The 20,787-nt window shown below is 31.1% G+C and overlaps 2 protein-coding genes across 2 annotated transcripts; both read right to left on the bottom strand.

Annotated features, from left to right (window-relative positions):
• Positions 1-100: 100 nt before the first annotated feature.
• On the bottom strand, positions 101-3,500 carry LOC107897346 (protein SAWADEE HOMEODOMAIN HOMOLOG 1). Its single transcript, XM_016822782.2, has 9 exons — positions 3,116-3,500; positions 2,808-2,893; positions 2,691-2,736; positions 2,444-2,579; positions 1,813-1,873; positions 1,221-1,272; positions 903-1,046; positions 679-798; positions 101-536 (listed from the first exon to the last, which is right to left on the bottom strand). The coding sequence occupies exons 1-9, from the start codon at positions 3,164-3,166 to the stop codon at positions 492-494; spliced, it is 741 nt and encodes a 246-aa protein (XP_016678271.1). The 5' UTR covers positions 3,167-3,500; the 3' UTR covers positions 101-491.
• Positions 3,501-8,550: 5,050 nt separating this feature from the next.
• Positions 8,551-10,568, bottom strand: LOC107897347 (flavanone 3-dioxygenase 2). The gene is made up of 3 exons (XM_016822783.2): positions 9,711-10,568; positions 9,249-9,609; positions 8,551-8,862 (listed from the first exon to the last, which is right to left on the bottom strand). The coding sequence occupies exons 1-3, from the start codon at positions 10,253-10,255 to the stop codon at positions 8,632-8,634; spliced, it is 1,137 nt and encodes a 378-aa protein (XP_016678272.1). The 5' UTR covers positions 10,256-10,568; the 3' UTR covers positions 8,551-8,631.
• Positions 10,569-20,787: the final 10,219 nt, after the last annotated feature.

Below are 20,787 nucleotides of genomic sequence, written 5' to 3'. Positions count from 1 at the left end.
AAAATGTACTATCCTGATCATTACTTCATTTTTTTTTCCTCAAATATATATTCAAATTTTGATTCAAAAGTGTGCAACTTTATACAATCATGACACATCATTAAAAAAAATTATTTAATTTATAATATTGTCATAATTTAATATTAAAGTTATTATTCACTGTTGGATTACCTTTTTAAAAGGATTTGAGACATCATTGGGTTACAACTGTTATGCTGCTACTAAAGATGATTGTGTACCAAGAAATTGTTATTTTCTTCTTTTCATCATAGACTTCAATGAAGGCTTACATTAAACTTACAAATTGCTCATCAAAGGAGAGACGTATTCCTCCTTACGAACTACATCACTCCCTCAATAAGAAAATGCCGTTTTAAGAAGCTTGGATGAAGGCCCCTGACATCTCTTGTTTGCGAAAAATGTAAACACCAACTCATTGAAGAGTTGTTTACGGTTAATTTCGTCAATTTGTTTCTGCACAACTTCAGCTTTTAAGTAATAGGCCTGCGACATATCCTCTCCAGCGAAACATTTTCCTGGTGTGTATAACCAAGATAAATGAATGCGTGACAACATTAGTATGATTAAAACATCAAGTTGCAGCTATCCGTAAGGTGGACGGACACAAGCCAAAACAAAGAGAGGAGATGGAAGAGTGTGGTTATTGAGTTTGTATACCTCAGAGTAGTCATGGTCATAGCAGACCACGAATACGCATGTACATCCTTTATCATCATGTGTCTGCCTTTGAATATCCACAACATGCGCATCACAGTAGAGTTGATAATACTCTCTATCCTAATAGATCAACAGAGGAATATAGATTTTGGAAATTGCTTCAGTGCCGAGTGATTCAAATGGCCACCAACATCTAATCAAATAAGATAGTAAAAGGAAAATACCAGGTAGCACAGCACAAGGTCCCCAATATTAACCATACCACATTCCGAAGGTTCTAAAGGAATAGATCGTTCACGCACTGCAGTTTCTACATTCACCCACTCATCCTCTGCTTTATCAAACCCAGCAAACCGTACACGTACTTCCTACAATATATAACAGGTCATATGCATTAATAAATACTTGCAGTCTCCTTTTTTATAGTTAACTATAACCAGTAACAAAGGAACCAACAAAGGAAAGCATTAAAACAAGCACAGTAAGATACAGGAGCCTGCTACTTTATATCATAAAATACAAAACCGGTACAAGAATCTTACAAGTTCACCATTACAAAGGACCCTATAGTTGAGAAATGTTTCAACATCATACCTGAAAGCCAAAGAAATATTAGTCACATGCACTAGTTTAAGCCGCAAGGACCTTCATAAGATCCAAAAATAGTTTGGGTTTTGTCCTAATTCTATTAAAATAAAGATTCAATAGAATTACAACGTCTATATGTCCAGCCAAAAATTTGGAAGGCCAATCCAAAATCTATATCACACATCATTGGATCCTAAGTGCACCTCGTCCACAAATACAAGCCGCAATATCACTTCATTTCTTTACTATTTCCGGCTTTCTTAGTTTCTTTTCTATTCATCTGGGAGATTAATCTTTACCATAAATGTCCATGATTCCACACAACTTGACTAATAAGGGGTGCTTTATTAGATTCCTATTTTGGACATCCTCTTAGCATTCTTGATAAATTAGATACTGAAATCCAATCTAAACCTGAAATTTCGAGTCAATAATTTACTTCAAGATATAATAGCGAAGGTGTAGGCTTATAATGGCTTCTCTGAAGGTTAGACAAAAAACATTTGAATGACTTTTGCATGCCTTCATCAATATAGTCTTCCTCACCATGCATAATCTTTTGCTGATCTGGCTTCAAATGACAACTCCTTAAGGTCTTCAACTGTACCTGCATTAAAATGAATACAAGAAAATCCATACAGTTTCAGTTTCAACCAGAAAATAGAAGAACTTTGCAAGTTGGATAAAACACTACTTTTAAAATTTTGTGCTATTCATGATAGTGATAATTGTAACCATCGCCTCCAATTGTATATGTATATATGGTTGCTTGGCCTTAGAAATGAACCAACTTGAATGGTAGCTTTGGCTCGATTAGTTGACATAATTCAGTCAAGAATGCAGGCTAATCATGATAGTAATCTCTGCTTCTAAACTGAGTTTGAAAGAAGGGTATTAACATCAGCCTAATTTATGACAAGTAGCGGTTAATCGATAATGGTTAAACTATCAGACATTCATTTCATTCTTTTCGCTATGCAAGTTTTAAAATATTCCTTTTAGCACTTGTAAAACTTCAAACTTTATGAAAGTGACATCTTGATGTAGCAGCTAGCAAGTAAAGCTAGACAAAGCTAGGTCATATAGGATGAATCAAGCAACAATTCCCGAGTAACCATAAGATATTTACCGATAAATTAGACTAAAAAAATGTACACTATGATGCCAACAAGTAAACCTTTTCGCTTTTGCATGACCTCTAGCGGTTTGCTTGAATCTTCACCAGAAAGATCAACAAATAGCTTTAAGGCCATTGCTGATGACTCTTGCTGAGTTTGTACCTCCATTTGTTTTTCTTGGAAAAAAAGTTGGACCTAAAAGACAAAAAGAGAGAGAGAGAGAGAGAGAGAGAGAGAGAGAGAAGATTTGTGAATGCCATTATGAACTTAACATGAAATCCGTAGGTACAACGAAATAAAACAAACCTGTTGCCATGTTATAGTAGATTTTCCAAGACGGTTTGAAGAGCAACTGTAAGAACAAAAAAACCCAAAGTAAGGAAAAAATAATAATCTTTTTATTTATAAAATAGAAAAAATCACCTGAATCTGGTAGCTAGATTGTTGCAGAATTCCTCATTAAGCGTTTCATCTCCTATTGCCTTGTACTTGTTCTCCATTTCCAGAATCTTTTAATCAGAGGGGAAAAAATGAGGATGTTTGGGAGATTAAAGAGGGAAAATCAAGAGGAACAATACAAAAGGGGAATTCAAAGAGAGGAAGGCGCTTCCATTTATGCGATGATCAAAACAGAAAGATTAAGCATAGGTAGAGAGGGAATTGAGGGTGGTCAAGAAGTTAGAAAAAAAAAAGAGGGGAAATGAAGAGGCAGAAGAGAGAGAATTACTTACCTCAGCTAAGGTGAATTCAGAAAGGGAATCCCATGAATCGTTGTCCACCATGTCTGACCAAAATCTGAAAAATCTTTGCCGTCGACACGACAGACACAGAATCTTCAAAAGTAACTTGGGTTTTGTTTTGAGGTTTACTTCTACTATTATTATTATGTAATATGTCGGAGGTTTTTAATTTTATTGCTATCTTTTCAGCGAGTATGGACACTCAAACCTGGCCCAACCCAATTCTTTTCCATTGAATTTTTCTTTTTTCTTTTTAATTTTTTAACCAAGCATAGAGTCCACCATCTCTTGTTCTTTCGAGCTAAATATTGATGGAACTCACATTCCGTATTCAGGATTGGCATTTTCGGCAGCAATAGCAAAAGATGAATACTGTAGATGAATGTGAAGATAGGATATGCTAATTGCGATAGAATTATTGTTGAAATTGGATGTACTCTAACGGTCGAAATCTTTCTTTTGAAAACGGGGTTACTTTTATTTTGAAAATGAAAAAAAAAAAAAAGTCAGCGACTAATTTTTTTATGAAGTGTGATTGGATCACATCATAATTTGATCATTTTAATAAGAGATTTGATTTCTTAAAATGATATTTTTAGTTTACGAAAATCTAGAAAATAAGTTCGGGAGTCAGTTACATACGAGGAAGGATTAGCACCTTCGTAACGCCCAAAATTAGTACCTAGTTGATTAATTAATGTCTTAGCATCGAAAGTTAAAAATTCGAAAAAAAATTTAAAATACGATCCTTTTTTGCATTATGCATTTTAAATAAAATCTCTTGAATTACTGAAAACATGTAAAAGGACCTTTTTTTTTTGAAGTAATTAACAGGTCATTTCTCGTAAGTTAGGATACGACACATTAAATCCCTGAAAATAAGTTGTCCTTTTACTTTATTATTTGATCGAATCTCATGTATTTAAAAATTTAAAGGATGTTCGATTATTTAGGATTAACAAGAAAATCGAAACCCCGTAAGTTATGGTACAACTTCTCAAATCTCCAAATACGAAACATTGGCTATTTTGAAAACCTTTTTTAGAATAATATCAAACGTAATATTTAAAACAATGTATTTTTCTTATTCAGGATATAACATAAAACGGCTTATTATTCAATAATACATTTAAATGTGATTTTTTGACGTGATTTTAACGAAATGAGATAAGAAAACGAAACGATGATATAGATGAAATGTCATGTAAATGACGTATACTAATAAAAACAATTTACAAGCATCACATAATGTACACTATTTTAACACTAATATGAACAATCAAAGATAAATGAAATAGATAGTAACAATAGTAATAATACCAAAGCATACACATAAAAGGACAACACCAACTTAAAAACAAAGAAATAAATAAAATAAATACATAAATAATGTAAGAGAAAATAGTTTATAAAAGTATTGAAAATATAAAACCAAATTAAAATATAAATGAAATTTAAAGGTACAATTTGGAATAAAATATATAAATAAATGAAATAATAAAATAATAATAATATATGTACAAGTAAAAAAATCTAATTTTAAAGGTATAAAAAGGGTAATAAATAGATAGAATTTAGAGATGTGCATGAACCGGGCGGCCCGGCCCGGCCCGAAGGCTCACCCAAAAAATAGAAGGGTTTGGGTAAAAATATAAGCACGAAAAATAGACTTGAACAAAAAACGAGGCCCATTTAGAAAACGAGCTGGGCCCCGGGTAAGATTTTTTTTTGCCCAGGCCCGGCCAGATTTTAATATTAAATTATTTTTAATATTTTTTATTTTTAATTTTAAGTAACTTTAGTACTTTGACTTTACTTTTTTTTGTTGTTTTTAATGTTATTTTGATATTGTAAAACTTTTGTTATTAATATAATTGGTTCTTAATTTAGTTCTAATTTGTTTCAATTTTTCAATTTTAATATAATTACTTTTTATTATATTTTTAATTTATGTATTATTTTAAGAATTATTTTAGTCTCATTTTTATTTGTTTTTTTTATTTTAATATTTGTTTTTATGTTTTTAAATGTATTTGATTTATTATATTTTAAATTTTTTTATTTAATAAAAAATAAAAAAAATTAATATGGCCAGGCTGGGCTTGGGCCTACTATTTTTTCCCGGGCCAGGCTTGGACAAATTTTTAGGCCCATATTTCGGGCCAGGCCAGGCCCGGGCATTGAAAATGGGCAAAATTTTTTGTGGGCCCGACCCTGCCCATGCACACCTCCAAGATAGAGGTGATCATGGGCCAAGCTGGGCCGGGTTCGGGTCGGGCCCATACAAAATTTTAGGCCCGTCTACTAGGCCCAGGCCTGAAATACGGGCTTAAAATTGCTAAGCCCGACCCAAAATAAAATTCCTAAGCCCGAGCCCGACCCGGCCCGACCCATATTAATTTTTTTTCTTATTTCATTAAATAAAAAAATTTAAAAATATAATAAATCAAATATATTTAAAAACATAAAAACAAATATTAAAACAAATAAAATGATACTAAAACAATTATTAAAACAATACACAGATTGACAATATAATAAAAAATGGTTTTATTAAAATTTTAAAACGATTAAAAATAAAATAAAAAATATATTAATATATAATTCGGGCTGGGCCTGGGCCAAAAAACTCTTACTCGAGGCCCGACCCATTTTCTAAAAGGGCCTTTTTTTTTGCCCAAGTCATTTTTCGGGCCTATATTTTTACCCAAACTCTCCCATTTTTCGGGCGGGTCTTCGGGCTGGGCCGAGCTGCCCAGCCCATGATCAGCTCTACTTTAAGATAGATGAATAGATAATAAAAAAATAATAATAGATAACAAAATACCAATAATAATGAAGGCATAAATAAAATAAATAACTAATGAAAGAAAATAAAAAATGAAAGAATAATAAGTGAATACAAGGATAAAAATAAATAAATGTATGAATGAATGTAAAAATAACTAAATAAAATAAAGCAAGAATAGTGTGCAAATAAAAGAATAAATGTTTGAAATTAAGCAAATAAAGGATTAAATTGGAATTAAAATGAAATTTAGAGCCTAAATTATAATAAAATAAATGAATAAACACAAAAAACACTAGATTGAAACTCGAATGGAATTTAAGGGGCATAAATCGGAATAAAAAATGAGGTAAAAGACCACATTGAAAAGCGCCAATAACTTAGAGGGACCAAAAGGGAAAATATTTCTGCCCTCCAAAACGCAGCACCTTACACGAGGCTAAAATGCAATAAAAGTAAAATTCTAGGGCAAAATCAAAAGAAAAAAAGAACAAAAATGATCTAATTGAAGCGGGCCAAAGAAGCGGAAGGACTAAACAAGGAAATATCCCTTCCGCTTAAAAAAACACAAGGATCCTTAACCTGGAGCGGGTTGGGTCAGCCTATTTCGCATCAAAACGACACCTTTTAGCGTCTGGGGTCATTAAATCAAAACGACGCCGTTTTGATAAGTTATATAAACCAAATTTTTACCCAAAAATTTCATTTAGCCCATTACTTTAAAAAAAGCTTAAAAAAAACCTTTCAAAAATTCTCTCAAGCCTTCCCACGTCCGGCCATAGCTCCAGCCAGTCGCCACCGCGTCGGCTGCTGGTCGCTGACGAGGACGCCGTTGTCTACGGCAGCCGGAAAATTAAAAATTTTCTTTTCTTTTTTGGCGATAGAAAATCAATAAGTCTTCTTCCTTTTTTTATTTATATTATATAAGTATATGTATAAAAAAAACATAATCGAAAAAAAGAAAAATAAAAAAATAAAAATAAAACCACCTTTTAGTTTCTGATTCGATTTCCTCTTTTGTATTTCTTTGCTTGTTTTTTGTGAACTTCTTTCTCTATTTTTTTATTTAAAAAATCTCTCCTTTTACATTGATCTCTTTGTGGCTTTTATAACCACATTGATACAATATTTTATTTTTGCTACTGTTTGTTGTCAATCTTTGCTACTGTTTTCTTGCTGTTCTGCTTTTGTGTTCTTTGCAGGTTTGGTGGTCAACAGAGCGAAAGCTTCGGCTTTTTTCATTTTGGTGCAACGGAGACAGTCCTCGGGCAATGTGCGCATCACGGAGGCACGTGGGTGGCAGCAGGAAATCGCGACACTGAAGGCTAGCTAGGGTTTCAGCTTTGTCGAAACTAGTTTAGGTGCTGGGCCTATCAAGCCATTAGGGTTTAGGTTAATTTCAGGCCTTTTGGGCCGAATGTAACTTGGGTTATTTGGGCCTTTTTTTTGTGTAAATGGACTATTAAACTTTTAACTTATTTCTTTGGGTTTTTTTTTTTTGGTTTATGATGGGTCGGGCAAAAATGGGCTTCTACACTAGCTATCAAGGAAATTCAAGGAGGCATTTAAAGTCAGGGGAACAGAGATTTGATTTTAAGAATTTAAGAACTATGCATAAGTGATTGGCATGTGGAAATTAAATAGATACCAAGGATGCGAATTTTGCTCATCATATTCTGATTGGATTGATGAAGGGAATTATCTATTGATCCCAAAATATTCCATGTAGCTCCTTCAAGGGTTGCTGACCAGATATGATTAGATAGACGATTCTTGATGCCTAATCTTGTTGATACTAATATTATTTTCTTATTGATACACTTATTTTTTTTGGTAAAAAAAAATCATAAACTTTGTTGAATTTCATACTTGTGATTCAACCACCTCAATTGAGAATTTTTTTTATTTTTTGCAAACTAAGCCTATTTATTTAGAGTAAATTACACTCAATACCATTAAATTAAAAAAAATATACATTATATTTTCGACGCTGTTAATTTTAGAAAGTTATAGAGTAAACCCTAACAAATGGTACGAACAAGCATCCGTCAATAATAAAGAAGAAATTACATGAGACCACTCTTTACAAACATTAAAATAGTCCATACAATTAGAATTATCCCACGAAGCATCACTACTTCCAATTATCTTCTGTGAAAGTGTGTTTCATCAGTTTAATCTGAATATTAAAAAGTTGTATTAAAGCTTTTAGGATGATAAGTTGTAATATTTGTGAGGATATGAAACTTACAAATTGTAACAAATTTATTAGTAAATATTTGTACACAGCCATGACTTGTAAGTAGGTAAAAGATTATTCTATAATAAAACTATTATAACTTGTAACTTGGCTCAACCGGCCAAGTTAATCAATAAGGATGTTCCAATAAAAGACAGACTATACACTTGAGAGAAGGGCACTTTGGTTTGGGTGGTGAGTTATGGATGTAGGTCAAAGCAACTCAACCACCTTCAAATATTTTCTTAAATGCTTGTTTTGGGTTTACCATGTTGTTCTCTAACGTATTAACATCCATTTATTTTCTAGGCACATCCCAAAGGAGAGGTCTTTGCATCTCAATTTAGGAAAGGTCATACCGGGACATTTCCATTGGCTAAAAGTAACTAAGATTTAAAATCCGTGGCAAAAATTTAAGTTTATATATTATCAAGATGTGTAGTCTCTTCATTGCTTGATGGATGATGACTCTTAACAGCATTAGAATTTGTTGTAGACAAAGACTAAAATATGGTAAACAAGTGTCAAAACGATTGCAGCAATAGCCTGTTGGCTGAGTGAAATAGTGTTCTTCCCCTTTTGTGGATCAACCTTGGTGGTGTTGGTGGTGCTTGGAGGAGAGTAAAGGAATGCCATTGAAATGCAGTCTTCTTTCTCTCCTTTATAAATGGGCCTCCCAATTACATGCTTGAATTGTCCACCACTTAATGCCTGTACCAGCAGCAACAGAAATGTATGTAGTAATGAGTATGGACTAATATTTCATATTTTTACATTTACAGGAGAGCAGAGATATGACACACTGATTGCTCATCATTTCCTCCATTCAGTTTCCACTATATCATGACATCAGACCCACATAGCTGTCATTGCTAATGTGTTACATTATCTAGCATTATGTTGTCCCATAAAGCAGATACATAATATATAATTTTTTTGTCATCAGCACCTACCAAAAAGACCCAAACTCGCTGGGTGACTGCATGAACCAGTTGAGTTTAGCTAATCGGTCCTTTAGTTTGAAGTTAATTGGCAAAAAAGAAAAGCAGCAACCACATAAAAGGCTAAAGCAATCTTAGAAAGTATGTAAAAGTTACCTGAGTTTGATCCCCAACTGTTATGACCAAGGCATCTTTATCAGGGCAGAAAGATACCCAACCTTTCTTTGAATACACATGGAACTCAGAAGATCCATCACACACATGCAAACACAAGGCATGTGAATAATCAAACCCTCTTATTAGCATTCTGATCACATCATACCTTAGAGATCCACTGCATTTCTCAGCTGACATATTCCGGCTATGCTTGTACACATAACATCCAGACCCAATGCCACCTTGCCCTTGCTTCATATCATTTTCATAGTCTGTTTTTGGTGGCAAATTTTGCCTGATAGCCATCAGAATTTTCTCAGCCACTTTCTCAATGTCACACAGTAGACTCTCCATCTTCTCACTGAATATGTTGAAAAGAACAACGTCCCAAATATTTTGTATATTAAATACGACCAAAACTAAATGATAAAACAGCAAAAGACAAGCATTGTTTGTCGTTACCTGAAATTGGAGTAGCCAACAGGCCAAATCGCCTCCATTTCCAACTTCAAGCCTGCACCTCTACACCACACAAACTCTTCACTCACTTTGCCTTCACCTTCTTCTTCTTTTTCCCCATGAGCTTCCTCGAAGCCGTATAACTTCTCTGGTGGTGACCTTGTCACTGCCCTTCGTTTCTCCGGTGGTAGCTGAAAAATGCCAGCAGCAGCTGCCAGGGCTGACCGTATACATTCTCCCTCAATTCCATAATTCACCAACTGAAAGCACCCGATTCTTGTTATGGAATCCAAAATCTTGGAAAGAGAGTCGCTTTCCATGGAACTCAACAGCTGGAAATCAATCTTGGGTGGGTTTTCAATGAAGTTCTGCCTAGGGAACACCTTGTCAGGCAAAACCAAATCAGGGACACGTAGAGAATGTTGAAGGAATTCAGAGAGAACATCCTCATTGGTGACGCAGGACCTGCGGCCACTAGCGATCGGAGATGGCGGCGGTGCACGGAAATCGAAGGGCTTTTCAGGCATGGATTCAGGTGACAATGCCATGAGAAAATGAAAACAAGTATAAATAACAGAGGATCACACAACAAGAGAAATGTTGTTTGATTCTTTTGATAAACAGCTTAGTTTAGTTGTCAGTGTTTGGAATAAGCAATATATTTTGGTTGATGGTACATGGTTAAAGAAAAAGTGAAGTGGAAACACAATGATGGCTTGTGATAGGGGCATTGTATACAGTTGGAGAATCATCACAAACATTGTTAGCTTTTTCTCCTCCGCTGCTCTACTCTTTTTATTTTGCATCTTTATAACAAGATTTGCCTTTTTACATTTGTGACTCATTGCACGCTTTGCTTCCAATGCCTTTTTCTAAAGGGCTAAATATGCTCATCTTGGTTTTATGGTTCATTACTTTTTTATCCAACTACCTGCTTGGTTAATTTTATTTTGACTTCTTGGCCTAAAATGGTACATAAATTTGACTTTTTAGTTTAAATTAATATTTCCGGTAATTGAACTATTTGAACCAATTTGAACTATGAATTCAAGTTTAGTTACTAATTTGAACAAAAAAAAGTCAAACTTAGGTATCAAATTAAACCTTGAAGCCAAGTTTAGATACTTAACTAGATAAAGAAAAAACCCTTAGGTACTAATTTAAACTTTAAAGCTAATTTCAAGTACCAAAATATATATTAATCCTTTTAAACCAATACATATTTGCTTACCTTTATAACTTTTTAATAATCTTTTTGAAATTCCCATTAAAGTAACGATGAGAATAAAATTAATTATTATAGTCATGAAATTGAGATAAAAGTAAAAAATAAAATAAAGAACACCAAATTAAAATTAAGTTTATATATAATAAAAAAATATAAAAACATGAAAACCATATATATATATATATTAAATAATAAATATAAACATAATAAAAATTTTATATACTTATTGGACTTTAATATAAAAAAAGATCTTATATATAATAACCTAATTAATAATATATATTTTCTTATAACTGCTCAATTTATATTTATATTCTACAATATATTTAATATTTATAAAAATCCACTTTCAAAAGAAAAGGTTGTAAAATCAAGCCCCACGTAACGTAAAAATGGAGCGAAAACTAAAAGAGGTTAAAATTGTAATTAAAAAAAAAAAAGTAGATCCATTGGCATGACTTTTGCCCCCGCTGGCATATTATTGTTATCCTCCACCAGAAAACTAAAGCTGGAGTGAGATTAAAACTTCCAAACACTTTCCACCATTTGCTATCCGGATAAGATTTACATTTAATATAATTTCAATATCATTTTTCATATTATTAATACATTGTTTTAGTAATATTTTTAACATAAACCTTGAATTCTGAATTTTAAAATTTTAAACTTTGACTCTCGATTCCTTAAACCTTGGGTTTAGGATCCATAGTTCAATGCTCAAAGTTCAAAGTCCATGGTCAATGATCCAAAATTCTAAAATCCCAAATTTAAGATTTAGAGTTTATGATTTGAAATTTAGAATTCAAGGTTTAGGTTAGAAATATTATTAAAATTATATATAAATGACATTAAATAATTAGTAAGAGATATAAAATAATATGCCGTCTTTGTTTCATATCATCTTTTTTCAGTAATGGAAGAGGAATATTCCCCAATATTTTATCTCCTTTTTTATCCAAAGAGAACCTAAATCTTGTCACTAAATGGCGAATTTTGATTTTTTTCTTAAGTTCGGCCTCGTTTTATAGGAAAACAGAAAAGCTAGGTTGAATTTCCATTTTAAACCATGGAAGCTTCTTGCTGCTGCTGATTACTAATAAGTAACTAGCATGTGGCTCTGAATTGATTAATTACATGGCATCGTGGACATGAGAGAAAAGTTAAGGGGCGAATAAAACTTTATTTTACTTTAAAAAATTAAAAAAAAATTAAATTTTGAATTAATTAAATCGAGTTATTCGACTTTTTTCGAGTCAATTTAATTAATGAATTTGAATTTTAAATTCGAGTTGAGTTAAATTTTATAACACAAATAATAGATTTGTGTAAATACCTATTTGATTCCTGTTAAATTTAAAAATGAACAAATTTGTCACTTTCATAACAAAAATTAAAAGAACAAGAAAAATAAATTTTAAAATTAAAAATATTTATAAAAATTTCAGAATTTATATTTTTAATAAAAATTAAAAACTCTAACAAAATCTAAAGAATAGACAAATAAACTTTAAAAAATTTTAAAAATTTATAAAATTATAATTTTAGGACCTAAATAAGTAAATCAACAATTCAAGTTTATCATTTTTTTTCTTTTATTTTGCTTTGAAAGAGTTTCAAATATATATGGTTTTAAATTTATGTGCTCTAAGATAAAATTTGTTATATTGTAACAAGATTTTAATTTGAAGTGTTTAATTTTTTAAGTTAACTCAAATAATTTAACTCGATTCGATTCGATTCGATTCGACTCGACTCGATTTTCATTTTACTCTAATCAATTTGAAAAAATTTCAATTGAATAAAATGAGACTTGTCAAGTCAACTCGATTAACTCAAAAAGTTTTCGCTCGATTTGATGTAAATATTAAATCAGATTCTCCTTAATTTTAGAGTTAAAAAGGGTATGCTTTGGGCTGGGACCATGACAGTATGATTGTTTAATTCAAGTTTTGAGTATAGACCCCACCATCCTACTTTTAATTGGGCTGATGTCATATCTGAAAAGGCAAAGTTTGAGCCCAATGTTTTGTTTAAAATGAAAATGGACCCCCATTGGCTCAAAGGAATCAACTCTGTAGGCCTATTTTGCAAAATTACTTTTATCTGTTTTTCTGCCCCGCCGAACATGGCATCTATTTGTAGATGGTTGAAAAGCTTTTAATTGGGATGAAATAACATTTTATTCTTCCAACTTAGCAATTTTTTAAACTTACTCCCTAAATCTTTTCTTTTCTTCCAACTTGGTAACGATTCTCAATTTTGATCAATGTTATACTTTAAGATTATATCAATTCAGCACTTACAGGTGAAGCCACATAGAAGATTATAAGGTCAATTGACCTAAAAAAAAGTATATAATTGGTGAATTTACCTCACAAAAAAGGTTTAAAATGTCCCCCCAAAATTTTAATTCAAAATGTCACCCAAAAATTTTAACTTCATAAAAAATATGAAAATGACCTACCAAAATTTTTGAAAAAAAATATATTATTTTATATAAAAATAAATTAATTTCTCTCCATTACTAAAACTCTAAAATCTTTAATCTTTTTGTTTTTCTTCAATATTTATCACTTTTTCTCAAATTTCTCTTATTCTCTCGCACACTCTCAATAATTTTTACAAGATAGGTGATTAATCTTCCAATACTTTCAAGTGGGTCTCTTTAATTTGGAAATAACTTTTATTTTCTTTTTAAGCTTTATTGTTAATCACTAGAAAATAAGGGTTGTGACTAACTTCTAGAAAATTAGGATTGTGGTTTTTCTTATAATTGATTAGGATTTTTTTATGCAATATCTAGTTTTTATTTATTTATTGAATGAATTTGAGATATTGACTTTGTATGAGATTCATAACATCTTGACTAAAAATTATTTTTAGAGGTTGATTAATATAAATCATTAAAGAAATTAGGATTTATTGTATTTATAATCTTGAATATTGATTAGAAATTTGCTAGTGTGATTATTGTGAATCTTGTATTTGAAAACTAACATATTGCATTCTCATTACCCAAAAAAAAAAAACACTTAAGTGATTTTTATTTTTGTAAATAAAAATTGCTAATTGTATGTTGGCTTTGGAAAAACCTTTGTGTTTAAAGCTTAGATTTATTTGTTTTAAATGTTTAATAGGAATAATAAAATATTTTAAAAGAAAGTATACTAGTGAAATAGGGTATTTTCTAAATTAAAGAAGACTTGGATTTATTCATTCTAAATCCATAAATTATTGGCAGCTTTAATCTGCAAACCCATTGTGTATTCACAGGCAACATATTAACTTGTAAGCACTCGCAATTTATCCACAACTTATACTGACAGCTATCATTTGCAAATTCGTTGTGTATTCACAACTATTAATAGCATATTAACTTGCAACATTGGTTGTTTATCCACAAACTGGAGTATCTGGTATGTAAGAGTTCTGGGGAACTCTTACTGTGGAGTGTAACAGTGGGGTAAGACCTATTTATACTGCTAAACTGGAATTGCTATGTATTGCATCATTACGCATAAGCATGTTGGAATGAACTGTCACTTTGTGTTATGCTATGAGATTGCTAATGAAATGTATACTATTATTACATATGCTTGGTTACTGTTTGGCAATGATTTACTTGTTAAGAAGTGGATGCGGCATCCAAAGAGTCTCAGCTCAGTTTTTTTTTCCTAAAATAGTTTTATATATATTATTTGATATTCCATTATTTAGAGTTTGTATTATTATTTTATATCAAATTGTGGCATGAGATTTAAGATGTGATAACAAGATATGTTTATTATTGAGTTATGCATGAATTCCCGGTTTTTATTCAAAAACAAACCACTGATCACTTTTTTGTTGCTATATCTTAATTAAGGTTTTGAAGATTTATAAATGGGCATTTAACTAAGTTTTCTATAAAATTAAACACATGTTTTAAAATGATTGTTTTCAAAACTACGATAGCTCCTTGAAACATTTCGGTAGCTAATGTAATCTTCTAAAATCGGGTTTAAAGTCCAAGCCGAGTTGGAGAGATTACATTTACATCATTTAACCAACATTGTTTTGTAATGGTAATAGACTCTATTCAAACATCATTAAACCAATGATTTTTTTCTCAGAAATCTTAACCAAAAATCTAAATGGCTTTGACATCAAGCTTCTTTACTTCCTCATTAGGAACAATAACAATGAGAACCCCATTTTCCATGGATGCTTTAACTTGTCTGTCTTTGCATTCTCAGGCAACCTAAACTGCCTTGAGAACTTGCCATTTCTCCGCTCTACACGATGTCACATCTCATTCTTCTCTTCCTTCTCACATTCCTTTTGCCACTTATTTGAATCACCCTTTCATCTTTGATTTCCTCTTTCTTAAGTCCAGGAAGATTGACTTTGAACACACGAGCATCCAATGTCTCTTTCTAGTTGATGCGAGTGTTGGCCAAGGTCGAATTTTCTCCGAAAAGTGATTCCAAATTCTTGAAATGGTCCCTCATACGTCGATGGCGAATCAATTGAAGATGTTACTCTGTTGGTTGCCAAAGAAACTCGGGATCAAAGACTTTTTTAATCGGAAAAGTGATTTCAAGTTCTTGGAATTGCTTTTAGGTGTGTTGGGGTGAATTTGAGAATTAAGTAATTAGGTCAATTATTCTTTGAATCGAGGTGGAGATTCATAGGCTGGGAATTTGAAGGATGCATAGGTGGTGGAGAGAGGGAGGGGGGAGATGATGGTGGGGTGAGGGGAGGTTCATTGGGGGTGAGAGGGACGGAGTGGGAGGGTTTTTATTTTATTTAATATTAATATAATTACATTTATTTGATATTAATATTAATATAAAATTTAAATTTATTATTATATTTTTTTGAAAATATTTATTTATTTTTATATATAATTATTCCTTGTCAACATTTTTTTTTGAATTTTTATAATTAGGATCAAGTTGAGACCATTTGTAAATATTACGAGTTATTTTTTTTAAAATTATGACTAAATTGATATAATATATAAAAATTGATGGCTAAATTTATTATTATATCGATTTTTTAATTCCACTTCAGCTTGTCGTTTGTGATTTTTACGAGAGTAACCAAAAGAGCCGAACTAAGAAATATGGGTCCTTAAATTGCAAACTTTTTATTTTGGATGCCTAGAATAATATTTTTTATGAGTGAGTGACTATTTGTGTAATTTACCTAAAATATTAATATATAAAAATTTCTATAAAAATATCTTTAATTTTTACCAAAATATATATATATATCTTCTAACAGCCTAATTTTCAGTGGTATCGGGAATAGAGATTTGAGATCACTAAATCCGACGGGTGAGTTGAAAATTTAATAAATTAATACCTATGAGTCAAATGTGAATATAAAAGTATTTTTGAATTAGTGAATTTGGTGATTTAAAAGAATTAATTAGGTAAATTGGGTCGAGAATGAGGTATCGAGACCTCGACTTCATAAATCGAGCCATAAATATTTTTAGAAATATTTATGGAGTGTTGGTGAGGTAGTAATAAAATTTAGTCAGAAAATTTTGACGTTTGGGTGGTTAATTAAATAAAAAGGACTAAATTGAAAAGGGTGTAAAAGTTGCTAAAAGATTAAATAGCTCAATTTTCAAATGAGGAAGGACCTAAAGTGTAAATAAGCCCAAAGGAGATATTTTGGGCGGCAATAGCTGAGAAAAATTAGGAAATGGAAGGGCAAAATTGGAAAATTGCCAAAATTGGCTAAATAAAAATGGGACTAAATTGGAATATCTAGAATTCTCTTCATTTCTCTTTCATATTCATCAGCTGAAAAACAGCCATGGAGGAGGGTTCAAGTTGGTTTTCATACTCTAGCTTCATGTAAGTTTAATTCTTGCTTTCTCCTTGAAACTTTTATGTTTTTGGACTTTTACAATTGGGTCCAACTTACTATTTCATTAGTTTTTGATTCCATGTCTAATTTTTGAAGTTGTTATGGATGAGTGCTGGAAGTATATGATGATTTGGCATGGAATTAGAGCTTTAAATTGTTTATATTCTGATTTTATTGAAAGAATTGAATAGAAAGTGAATGTTTGGGACCTAATTGTAAAAGAGTTTGAAGTTAGAGTTTTATGTGGAAATTATGAATTTAAATAGTTATGAAATAACTTATAATGTCTAGAAAAAGTATTAATTGAGAAAATTATCTTAATTGAGGGGTTAATTGAGCAAGGACTGAATTGTCTGAATTGTGAAATTTGGGGTAAAATGGAAATTAACATTTTGCACTAAAACTGTTTTGGGCAGCAGCAGTAGTTTAACTTTGAAAAATCACCAAAAAATTTATAAATCGAATTAGAGGATGAATAAAATATGAAATTAAAGCTTATTGAATCTAGTTTCTTATAAAAGAAATTTTGTAAGCAATAAAATTGTAAATCATGAGATACAATAACTTTTGTGAGACAAGGTCAGAATGATTTCGGGTTCCCCTGTTCTGAATTTGGAAAATCATCAAAAATTGGATAAAAATAATTAGAGGCTTAAATTTATATGTTTAGAATCCTGAATGAGTCTATTTTCAATAGAAACAAACGAGGACATCATTCGAATCTTTTACGAGAAGATAATTAATTTTTAGTGAAGAAGGGTCGGAACTGTCAGACAGCAGAACATGGGAGACTTCAATGAATAAAATTTATTAATTGGCCCAACCAAAAATTATGAAATTTTTATGGTAAGAATACATATAAGTCTAGTTTCTGGGAAAATTTATGGATCTTAATTTTGAATTCTGTAGCTCAAGATAAAAATAATTTAGTGACTATGACACAGATGGACAACTTGAATATTCACATAAGTATATAATGAAAATTATGGATAATATTACCTACAAGTGTGTTGTTTATACTAAGGATGTGGATGGAGAGGAGGAGGAGAAAAATATACAAAAATATATAAATGACTCGTGTATAAATTGATCACATGCCGGATTATAATCGATAAGTGTTGGATTAGAAATGATATAATGTTTTATTTGGAATATTTATTATAAAATTATAATTATCATTATAATACAAAAATTGAACTTGTGAGTTTATATGGCTAAATTTTAGTGATTATTTGTTAATTTTATGAATTTCATGATGTGTTATTTCATATGTATTGATGATAAAATCGTGAATAATGTAAAAGCATGAAAATTGAATAAATGATCAAATTGAGCATTTCAGTTCAGTGACAAGATGAATTGAAGGAAAAGACCATGGTTGGACCATGGCAACAAGTGATAAGTGATAGCTTCGGCTACACTTATCTGATCAAGGATAAATGAAAGTGATAAGTAATAGCTTCGGCTACACTTATCTGATCAAGGAAAAGTGAAAGTGATAAGTGATAGCTTCGACTACACTTATCTGATCAATGACAAATGACAAGTGAAAAGTGGTAGCTTCAGCTACCTGATCAGTGAAAAATGGTAGCTCCGGCTACCTGATCAGTGAATAGTGGTAGCTTCGGCTACAAGTGACAAGTGACAAGTGACAAGTGATTTCCGTATAAGACCATATCTGGGATATGGCATCAGTGAGATATGTGATCATGTAAGACCATAGCTGGGCATGGCATCGATATATGAATATGTGTAAGACCATAGCTGGGCTATGACATCGATATATGAATATGTGTAAGACCATAGCTGGGCTATGGCATCATTATGTGAAGATGTGTAAGACCATAGTTGAACTATGGCATCGAGAAAACGAAGTACTCAATACCGTAAGACGTTCACTAATTTGACAAAGTTTGGTAAGTGTTACATGGAATTATGTGATACAATGAAGTACGAGTTGATAAGATACGAGTATAGAACTTGGTTGATAAATGAATTCATTTGTGATTATATGATTGTTCATCTTGAATGTACTGTCCATATGTATTGATAATTCAAATGTTTTAATGTATAAAATTCCAATATGGAATAAATTGAACACGAGACAAATAATTATGAAATTGAACTCAGAATTCATGAAAATGATGGTTATTGATATATGGAGACATGAGACATTGATATATGAATATGGAAAATGTTTGATAAATGTGTTTATTCATAATTATAGAATTATATACCTCATGTGTACTATTTGCAAAAAGATGATATTTCAAATACTTTGGTTATTTAAGTTTAAATATGAAATAGTATGAAATCAAGATAAGTTGTTATGAAAATATATTTAGATTACAGAGATATGGCTGATATATGTTGTATGATTACACAACGTGAAATTGTGTATATATATGAGAAATTTAATGAGAATTAAGCCCATACACGTTTCTTGTTATTTATATAAAGTGTACGACTAACAAGGGTGATGAAGTTATAAACAGAGAGTTACATGGGTTGAAAACACGAGCGTGTGACTCTCCAAAGTGTGAAAATTTTCTAAGTGTTACAAAAGTTTCATATGTTTACGGTTTGGTCCCGAACGACCCTGAATGTATGTTTTGGGCCCCGTAGGCCCATATAAAGGACATTAAACATATGTATGAAAGTTTTTAATTTAGAAAAAAATTTATGGCTGATTTTTTTTATATGATTGATCATATTAAGTTCGGGAATGCCTTGTACCCTATTCTAGGCTCGGAATACGGATAGGGAGTGTTACATATCTTCAATACTATTCTAACATAAAAAAAAGCACAATAATTATTATGTTGCATCTATTATATTTGAAAATTTCAAACACAACATTAACATAATATAAAAAGTTTAATTAAGTCAATAAGCTCTTGACAAAAGAATTATAGTAATATAGCATAAAAGTTGAGTTCAATTGTAGCAACTCATCTTTTACACTAAAATATTAAAAAAGGCCAAGACCCTAAACACATATATTTCGAAATGGATGTAAAAAGATAGATTTCAAAGCACAAAGCAGGATACCATTATTAACACCCAAAAATATGCATATATATATATATATATTATTCTTTTCCACTCTTACCTTTCTTTCATCAACAAAAAGTATGAGCCAATATCCTACCTTTGGCACTCGCACACTCAAACTCAACAATTGCTAGAGATTGGTTTTTTTATAAGAAGTTACAGGTAAAGTGGTCCTTTTATTGATTATATGTAAAATTTTAGTTCAACGTTACCATACTTAAAATTTTATTAATTTTACATAAAAATGTAAATATGAATTAAACTAATTTAATAGAAAAGGTAAATGAGAGAGTAGTAGTGATATTAATATTGAAGTAAAAGAGTGAGAGGAAAAGTTAGCGTTGTTGATTATAAAGTAAAAAAAAGGTCCGTGCAGGAAGCATTCTAGAATACTTGTTATTATGTAATTCAACATTACTTGTTGAGATATTGTCCAGGAAGAAATTGTCAAATAAATACAAATTCAACTTGTGAACCGCTGAATAATTTAATGATATTAAAAATTAATCTTCGACATATTTATGGTTTAATTTTGACTCAACATGTGCTGACGGGGCTTGAATCTGAATTTTTAGGTTGCGACTTTCCAAAGCATCAAATTTGACAGACTTTTCCTTTCTTACCTCAAAAGCAATCTACTTCACTTAATTCTCAATATGTTTTAAATTTAGGGTTTATATTAAATACCCACATCATTTACACATGTATATATAAACGAAGCTTCTTCGCACGTGGGGTGCATCAACTCTGGATTGGTTCTTCTATTCTTCTTAAATTTAAAAATTAACTCTTATATTTTAATTTCATCTCCTTAATTCTTTTATTAAAATTTTATGCCTTTATATATTATTTGAATAGTTTAATATCTTGCACACATGAAAAATAATAATACATACATATATAAATGCTTAAAAGGAGTGACAGGAAAGTGAA

Source organism: Gossypium hirsutum, chromosome A10 (assembly GCF_007990345.1).
Source record: "Gossypium hirsutum isolate 1008001.06 chromosome A10, Gossypium_hirsutum_v2.1, whole genome shotgun sequence".
NCBI lineage: Eukaryota > Viridiplantae > Streptophyta > Magnoliopsida > Malvales > Malvaceae > Gossypium > Gossypium hirsutum.
Note: the sequence above shows the minus strand (reverse complement) of the source record. Positions and strands in the feature narration are given on the sequence as shown.